Below are 10,000 nucleotides of genomic sequence, written 5' to 3' on the forward strand. Positions count from 1 at the left end.
TTCCAAATAGGATGCTGGGGTGCTCACATGCCGTGCTGGTTGGACAAATTATTAGTTTATATGTGTTCCATTCCAAATAGGTTATAGGGGAGCTCGGAACTAATGGAGGTTGGACAAGATATTACTTTATATGTGCTCCATTCCAGATAGTTTGCAGGGGTAGTCGTAATCCATGAATGTTGAACAAGATATTGATTTATATATTCTCATTCCAAATAGGTTGTAGGGTTACTCAAAAGTGATGTAGATAGGACAAAATATTAATGTTTTGCAACTTGTGCTGTCACTGTATTCATGTATTCATCCATTCGTTTGTTTGTTTACTTATTCATATTATTAATCTAAAGAATCAGAATTTTAATGAGTTACATGTAATGCTATCTTGCGTTGAACTTAGAGTTCATTTATGTCGTAAAAGCTTCTTTTCAACCAAAAAATTTTTTATCTAATTGTTTATCTAATCCTGTTAATTAACATTAATCAGTTATCGCACATTTGACCCTTTATCCTTCTGGAATGATCTGAATACACCATATGAATCATATAATCAGCAAATTGCGTAATAATTATTGCGCTGTTTGTGTAAGGCTTAATTTAGTTAGGTGAACCTATCTTATCAAAAGTGTCCCTTTATTTCATAGAATAATCTCTCATTCAGTTTTATATGATTTTCAGAAAATTTGAATTATATATATATATTTGTGTTAGAATGTCATTGGAGTTAGAAGGCAGTTATAAATGTTTTACAAAAAGGCATTAAAACAATACACGTGAGAGCACCGAACGCTCTTTTGGCATATGTGGTTTGGGCATGTTATTCGCACTCCCCAAAAGAGATTAGCTCACCAAACGTTCAGCTGGGCTCCACAAGGCACTAGAAGAGTGGAAAGACCCAGGCTTATATGGCTGAGGACTATGGAATACGAAGTGGGGGATGATGAATGGTGGAGTATTGAATTAAAAGCTCAAGATAGATACGACAGGCGAAATCTAACCGAGGCCCTTTGCGTCGATAGGCGTAGGAGGAGATGATGATACATTTACCAAAACTTTTATCAATGATTTGTTAAATTATAATCCTGTAAATAACCAACTGATATCGACTTCATTTTTGCCTTAGGCATAACTTCCACACAATCACATTATAGAATGTTCTATAAGTACACCTTCCCTAATCAGGACTGGAACTTGGGCTTCTATGTATTGTTAAATGAGTAGCCGTAGAATTTCCGATATATTCTTTCAAGTACAGATCCTGTAATTGGAATAGAAATAAACCCATCTCCGCCCTGATAGATAATTACCAAGCACTGATGCAAGCTACGTATTTGTTAGATATTTTTTTTTATGCTAATCATATATAGCAATGTCATTCTTGTATCTTTTAGTTAAAAACCACACTTAATCATTTATGTAACTTTATCAGCGTTGTATATAGTCCCCGTAATTAGTTCAATGGAATAATAAGTTTAGTTATAAGGTTAAATATCCCCACTGTAAGCCTATCTGCAAAGAGGAAATCTTAAATATCTGTGGTCGTGCGCGCATGTGTTCTGAAATGAAACGAAAACATGGTAAATACACATAGGAAAAAAGTTTATTTCAATGAAGAAAAGATACAAATATTATGACACTGACAGTGACCATCAATCAAAATTTTAAAACTTTTTTTTTTTTTTTTTTTTTTTTTTAAACGAAAAGTAAAGGGGTTTATTGTAACTAACAGGTGAGGTTTTAATACCATTCTATTTGGGAATATGATTATTCTATAAGATACCGACATCTGTTCAACGGCTAGTCTTTATGTTATTCTTTATTTCTTATTTTTTTCATCATATAGCTCCTTTTTTTAAAGTATTTATCTAAACAGGTTTCATATTAAAATGCTAGTAAACATACATGCAATTAGCTTTCCTGTACACTGTTAAAAAACCCGTGTTTTTAATCGAAAATTCTCCGTAAAAATATATTGTTCTCATCCGTATTTCAGTAAAATACAGGCGACCGTAATTTTACCCTACTTTGTTACTATCTTTTACGAGTTGGTGCCTGTAATATTACTCCTCTACGTCAATATATCCGTTCATAAAACAGCAAATGCCTGGCAACACTTATTCCAGGATTTTTACTGTTTATTCACGGCTTTTCTTTTTTAACAGTGTAGGTATGAAGCATCCGTATGTGCTGTCATTCTGTATTTTCGTCGATAACTATGCGCGACATGACTGCGCCCTATTTCCTGCGTCCGATAGGTTGTAGTATTTGATCAATGGCTTATCCGATCCTCAAAGTCATCGCCTGAACATAAAGCGAATCTCCCCTGCACGGATGGGTGACATTCTTACCCGTCCATAACAAGATTCTCAAACGTAATGCCACGTAGAATTGCATCCCGAATGAATTTAAACCTTTGGGCTCTTAGCCTTTCAGTCCACTTCTTCAACGGGAACGGGGCTGTTCCAGGGGCTGAGTTTGTTCATTTCCGATAAGGCTCATCGATTTGTTCTTAAGGAGAATTTACCTCAGAAGAATACGCCTTCCATTGTTGATTCTAGCGACGCTTCTCTTTTGCTGGGCTCAATTGTTCGAGCAAAGCGGAAATCAGGTCATGATTGCTAAAAAGGACATCGATTGACAGGCGGATTGTACATCAAAACTTTATTTTATATGTTTGCAAATAACTATGGCCAAAGACATTACATTTTAAATAGATTATACATCTTCGTTGTATGATAAAGAGCAAGAGGCTGGGTATACACACACACACACACACACACACACACACACACACACACATATATATATATATATATATATATATATATATATATATATATATATATATATGCATACAAATCATTAATAGCTTACATATGTGACTCAAATAGTATATATATATATATATATATATATATATATATATATATATATATATATATATATATATATATATATATATTTATATACATATATATGTATGTATAAACCTTCTTTTAAAAACAAGATTCCCCAGTTCTTCTAATTTCATCCAATCCTATTAGATCCCAAATTAATGCTTACAGCTCTTCCAATATCACGGCAAGATCATTCATCCCTAACTTTCCTACGTTGGAGGTTCAGTTTCCAAAGGGGGTCTGTATATATATATATATATATATATATATATATATATATATATATATATATATATATATATATATATTATATATATATACACACATATATATATATATATATATATATATATATATATATATATATTATATATATATATATATATATATATATATATATATATATATATATATATATATATCGGTAAATTCATCAATGTATATTTAATGTATACAAAATGTAATTAGTCACATCAAAATCATCCAAAAATATTATTTTGTGGTAGCTACAATTGCATCTCATGGTGTTTCCTTGTAAAAAAAAAAAAAACTTCTGGGGGAGGACCACCATATCCCTCACCGTCAGTGCCTTTTCAAACTTTGGCCCCACGCCCGAAAAAAACAAATAATAAAGAAAAAAAAAAAAAAAACGCTCCCACGCCCGTGGTACATGTAACAAGGCCCACTTTATAGAGGATTGATATCTATAATTGGGCTTATGGTTAGCTCACAACGTATTTGCTGCGGATATGAATACATTTTGGTTAAATTCTTTGCTTTTAGAAAATTTGGATCTGCTCCAATACTTTTGTATTACATATTATCTGTATTTTACATATAATTGCCATATATTGGAGCCCAAATAACAGAAGAAAACATAGCAGTATTTAAGTTATGAATTTTTGATGAATTAATAAAAAAAAAGACTACCATGAAAGTATGTTTTAGTAATCACACACTTCTCAAAATTTGAATAGAATCCAAGTGTTTCTACTTCTTGTCCAAAGATGGCAGCACACGTGGCTTGTTCCATTCATGTGAATGATTCTTTCCAATTGGATAAGGGTGATAGATTGATACATATGTAAAAATATGTGTGACAGTTATAAATTATATTCAGTTCCAATTAAGTAAGCTAATTTTAAACCAAAATGACGTCGTGGAAGGTTCCAGAATGCAGGGATTAAAGAGCTCTACACATTGTTTATTTTCATGCCCAATAGATGGCCTTAGCAGTAGAGTACCAATTGCTAATTACCCCCATCATCCACTCATTATGAATTTTATTACTTCATTTCTGTTGCTATTTGGGCACAAAAGTGCTATAAAATAGACGCACTTGAACTTGATGTTCTTTGTTGACTGGCTACAACTTAATTCTTAGAAAATTACAAATTTCACCTTAAATTTCACAGAAATATTTTCTCAGCAAACAATCGTTAGTTCAATTACATGAGGGGGTTAAGGGGGGGGGGGTGGCGGTCGCCAGATATGCCACATAAACTGAAATCTGTGAAACAATCGAAAATTTACAGTTATTTGAAAACATTTGCAATAGCCTTTATATGAAACCAAAATGTAATGAATATGTTTCATGGTATGACATACATTGTTAGTAAAAACTACGTAGAATAACAATATTGTTTCATTCTGAAAGGCATAATAACGCAGATTCCTCTTGTCCCCCCCCCTAACATCGTAACGAGTTTTACTTTACCGCCAATAGATGGCATCAGAGGCATCTTGTCCGAACTGATATATTATATGATTAGACGACCACGTGGGTCAAAAAAGTGTGGTAGGATGGTAGAGGTTAGAGAATTGGTAGTTGGTAAATTGTCCAACGATCGTTTCCTATTTAGAAATGAATATTTTTATCAGAAAATGGTGTGATTTTTTCATATACTGTCGGAAACCACCTGAGTTCACTCATGGATGTGTTTAGTATTTTCTCTCTTCATCCGAACACATGGATGTTAAGTCATGTTCCTATACAAGTGACCAAGGTAACAATCATCAGCATAGTTAAGGTGGGTGAGACGAGGTTGGGACAGCGCTGCCAAATGGAATTTCCTTGAATTGAAAATTTCATTATTCATTACAGATTAAAATGATTTAAGGAATGATATATTCCAGAAGGTACAAGACTATGGTGTAATTTAATATTCTTATGATAAGCGTAATCAACATAGACAAATCGAATAATGAAAAAGAAAAGGGTCACATTTCTGTGTCTTCGCCAACGTGTGACTGAGTTGGTTGCGTCATCCACCTGCAAATTTGTGTTTGTTAATAAGGGCGTTCCACAGTGTAAAGCACTTACAAAATAAACCTTATCACCATTTCCGAAATGTATGTATGTCAGTAAAGCTGTTTCTTGGTTCAATATCGATTAAAAGAACAGTTATGTATGTATGACGTTTTAAGTCAATGATGGGGCAATCGTCAAAAAAAAAAAAAAAAAAAAAAAAACTGATTTTGAAAGATCGTTGAGAGGAAGAGAGCAGGAGAAAAGACATCACCTTCAAGACAGAGATGCTGATGATCTCTGCAAATGAATCATAAGGGACGGAGTATATTTATAATCAGAGGAGCCAATGTTCATTTATATAGATCAAATGTAGATGTTGCATTAAGCTATGAAAGATATATAACAATTATTTGTCAAAATAAATTTTTGTAGTAAGAATATTGATCGTGATGTTTTTAAGGAATTTGGTACTGGACATAGAGTTGAAGAGGATGGTTTAAATCATTGCCAATGAATCACAAGAAAGGTTTCTTTATTATTCAATTTTGATTCGATGGAACAATCAACAAAAAGGGAAAGGTTGTTGGATGTCAAAAAAGGTTAATCGAGGTTATCATTAAAGCAATTTCCCTAAGCGTTTGAGATCCTAAGGCAGAGCGAATTCGATATTAAGGCATATTTGTAACTTATTTTAAAAAAAAGTTGAATATATATATATATATATATATATATATATATATATATATATATATATATATATATATATATATGCCTATTTATTTATATATATATATATATATATATATATATATGTATATATATGCATATATATGTATATATATGTATATATATACGTACATATATATAAATTTACCTAATAATTAGCAGTATTGAAGACATTTTATCGTAAATAGTGTTCAAAAGTGTATAAAGGTGTATTTAGAAAACGAATGCTGGAAATGAATTGAAGTAAATAACATAAAATTTAACTATTATTTTTCTCAAATATTTCTATATTCTAACATTATGTAATAATTACGTGGAACTTTGAAGGACTTAATAATGATCAATCTTATGTATGAAATTAATCACGAAACTCTGTATTGCACGACTAACGACTAATTGTTTATAATAGATGAAAATGAGATTCTACCCATCTTCACTGTTTATTCAGAAATTATTCGTGCAATTATGAATATTATAACAAACTCACAATATAGTATAATCACTAAAAGTTATATACTGCATAATTAGGCTGCATGGTTCAAATCACGTAGCGCTGGAATTGCAGCCTTATTAAATTCATTTCCGCAAACTTTGAAATAACACAGCCTTCTTTATAGTTATTCATATCATTATTTATAGTGAAGATTAATAAGAGTAGAAGGCCATGAAAATGTTCATGTTTAGGTGTTGAAAATCAATAACAATGTTATGCAAATATATTTGGTATGCTTGTCATGACACTGCACCTATTTCTATTATAAAAAGCAGACCTTGTTAAAAAGATGTTTTGCAAAATGAAAATGATATCATGAGATACAGTTAATATCATTAACACTCAAAGTAAAAAACAAAATCAAACGACATTTCTAACTGCACATGTACTTTTTGCCCTTATTCATTCATAATGAAAAATGAATTTCCCCTTTTCCAGGTCACACAGAGATTGTGTCCCACTTGGTGAACAAATGCAACCGAACAGTCGACCTGGATGCTCGTAATGCCCTCGGATTTACCCCGTTGATGAAGGCTGCCATCCAGGGAAGAACCAAGATAGCAAAAATACTATTATTTGCTGGTAAGGTTTTCTCTCTTTCGCTGTCTAGTCAGGTCAGGTGGTTCTTGTATCATTCGTTTTCTCATGTGTATTCAGAGTAGCATCTTCATTCCATTTTTTTTTTTCTTTTTTTGTAAGCGATATGAGTAGTCTATGTCAAGATTTAAACAGAAACTTAAGGATTAATTCCTTGAGGTTTTTAGTCAGCTGTCATAAGCAAAGAGATTGCTAAGAAAGCATAGAATTTTGCTATTCACATCTCATTTTGATATCAGGTAAGCCCCAGTATGCCAAATAAAGCTAAATGAAGTCATTGATATGTCAAACAAATTCAAGGAACAGATGATGATAATCCTCTTGTAAAATGTGAAAAACGCATATAACCATATCAATAATCACGTATAGTTAATAAAGATTCTATGGTGAATTTGAATATGTTTAGTTTATGGTTATGTTATCGACAGGGGCTTCGCCACACCTTCGTGATTTCGGGCGTGGATTATGCGCCGTGGAGTGGGCTCGGTACACAGGGCGGCACATCTGCTCTGAACTGATTGACAGCGTTCAAAAATCCTGCTCCAGTCACATTCGGGAACGATGGACCAGTGACCCAGATCTCAAGTCCCATTCGAGTACCTCCCTTAACACTTTAGGACAAGGAGATAACAAGGATTCGTGGATTAAACACAAGGTAAGGAAGGAATCGATTCTAATGGTGACCTTTGGTGATTCAGTTTTGTGCCTTATCTATGAAAATTATTATAATTATCACTGATATTATCGTCAGGGAAAAGATTGATCCATAACTCCTTTAGTATTAGGGTTCTCAATAGAAATTATCAGATGCGTAGGTAGAACATTCAGTTGATTTTTATGCATACAACAGAGATACTTGATAACATTCGCTTTTATGTGTTTATTTTAATGTGAAACGTTGACAAAATCAATATGAAGGGCATACTTATACAAACAAATTTTATTTTAATATCAGAGGTCTTAGTATTCAGTCAAATTGATTATATCAGATTGCAGGTATTTATGAGTTAATTGAGTGATATAACTAATTCTTTCCTTTCGGTTATTCGCATTTTCTGAAAGATGAGAAAAATACTAAATTCAAGATCATTGTGAAAATGCAAATGACACGTAATTGGGACGAACTTGCAAAACAAGTGGAAACATGGCACTAGGTAGGCCTACAGTTTTCGCAGGAGTAATTGGAAGGAAGAGGAAGGATTAACATAAGTTCTTAGGTCATTGCATCCAAGTGTTTGATTAAACTAGCATCCATGCAATGAGTTTCCGGTATTTTATTCTGGGCAAGTGACAAAGAGAAAGGAGGAAGCAGGCTTTGGAGGACCCCACCCCCCTCTCCTCCCCCGTCTCCTGCTCTTCCTCTTCTCCTTCGTAGAGGTATTGAGGAAAGGATTTTCGTGGCTGCTGGAATCACTGGTATTAAGGTCGAGTAAGGATTATTAAAGAAAGTATGCCAGATGACTAGCCTACTCTACGTGGTTCAAAACAAAATGGGAGACATCGTCGCAGAAAAAAGATGAAGTGAAAATTTTTGATAGACGCAATCTGAAACGATTGTTATTCATTCTTTAGCAAGAACGCCATTGCTGATTATAAAGATGAACAGTCGAAAATTTGCATTAGAGCTTAAATAAGCTTAAATGTGTTCTGTGGTATCACGTTTCTTTATTAATGTAAAGAATGGTGACACTGCATGAAATTATGCAGTCCTGTGACGCCAAGGGAAAAAGCCTATGACCATAACAACCATATAGAAAACAATAAGCCACACCTGAATCCTAAAAGATCTGAGAATATAGTACATCTGAAGTTAAACAAATAGTAGGTTGTCCAGGCCAACAGCGGCCCGTTGAGATACTACCGCTAGAGAGGTATGGGGTCCTTTGACTAGCCTGACAGTATTACATAGGATCCTTCTCTCTGGTTGCGCTTTTTCCCTTTGCCTACACATACACCGAATAGCCTGGCCTATTCTTTACAGATTCTCCTCTGTTCTCATACACCTTACAACACTGAGATTACCAAACAATTCTTCTTTACCCAAGGGGTTAACTACTGTACTGTAATGGTTCAGTGGCTACTTAACTCTTGGTAAGGGTAGAAGAGACACTTTAGCTACGGTAAGCAGCTCTTCTAGGAGAAGAACACTCCAAAATCAAACAATTGTTCTTTAGTCTTGGGTAGTGCCATAGCCTCTGTACCATGGTCTTCCACTGTCTTGGGTTAGAGTTCTTTTGCTTGAGGGTACACTCTGGCACACTATTCTATCTAATTTCTCTTTCGCTTGTTTTGTTAAAGTATTTATAGTTTATTTGAAAATATTTGTTTTAATGTTATTACTGTTCTTAGAATATTTTATTTTTCCTTGTTTCCTTTCCTCACTGGATTATTATTATTATTATTATTATTATTATTATTATTATTATTATTATTATTATTATTATAAGCCAGGCTATAACCCTAGTTTGAAAAGCAGTATGCTATAAGCCCAAGGGCTCCAACATCAAATTAGCTCAGTGAGGAAAGGAAGTAAAGAAATAAATAAACTACAAGAGTAGTAATAATTAGAATAAATTTTTTTAAGAACAGTAACAACTTTGAAATAAATCTTTCATCTATAAACTTTAAAAACTTAAAAAAAAACAAGGGGAAGAGAAATAAGATAGAATAGTGTGCCCGAGTGTATACCCTCAAGCAAGAGAACTCTACCTCAAAACAGTGGAAGACCATACTACCGAGGTTATGGCTCTGCCCAGGGCTAGAGAACAATGGTTTGATTTTGGAGTATCCTTCTCCTAAAAAAGATGGTTACCATAGTAAAGAGTCTCTTTTACCATTACCATGAGGAAAGTAACCAATTAACAATTACAGTGCAGTAATTAACCCCATCATCGAAGAAGAATCATTTGGTAATCTCAGTGCTGTCAGGTGTATGAAGACCGAAGAGAATGTGGAAAGTATAGGCCAGGCTATCTGGTGTATGTGTAGGCAAAGGAAATATGAGCCGTAACCCGAGAGAGAGATTCAATCCAGTACTGG

At 33.5% G+C, this 10,000-nt stretch overlaps 1 protein-coding gene across 2 annotated transcripts in view; it reads left to right on the plus strand.

Moving 5' to 3' along the window:
- Positions 1-10,000, plus strand: part of LOC137616582 (serine-rich adhesin for platelets-like) — a 267,530-nt gene that overhangs the window by 245,441 nt on the left and 12,089 nt on the right. For both annotated transcript variants that reach the window (XM_068346462.1, XM_068346463.1), the window contains exons 7-8: positions 6,803-6,946; positions 7,390-7,616. In XM_068346462.1, coding sequence (XP_068202563.1) covers positions 6,803-6,946; positions 7,390-7,616 — 371 coding nt within the window. The remainder of the gene's footprint in view (positions 1-6,802; positions 6,947-7,389; positions 7,617-10,000) is intronic.

Source organism: Palaemon carinicauda, chromosome 22 (genome assembly GCF_036898095.1).
Source record: "Palaemon carinicauda isolate YSFRI2023 chromosome 22, ASM3689809v2, whole genome shotgun sequence".
Lineage (NCBI taxonomy): Eukaryota > Metazoa > Arthropoda > Malacostraca > Decapoda > Palaemonidae > Palaemon > Palaemon carinicauda.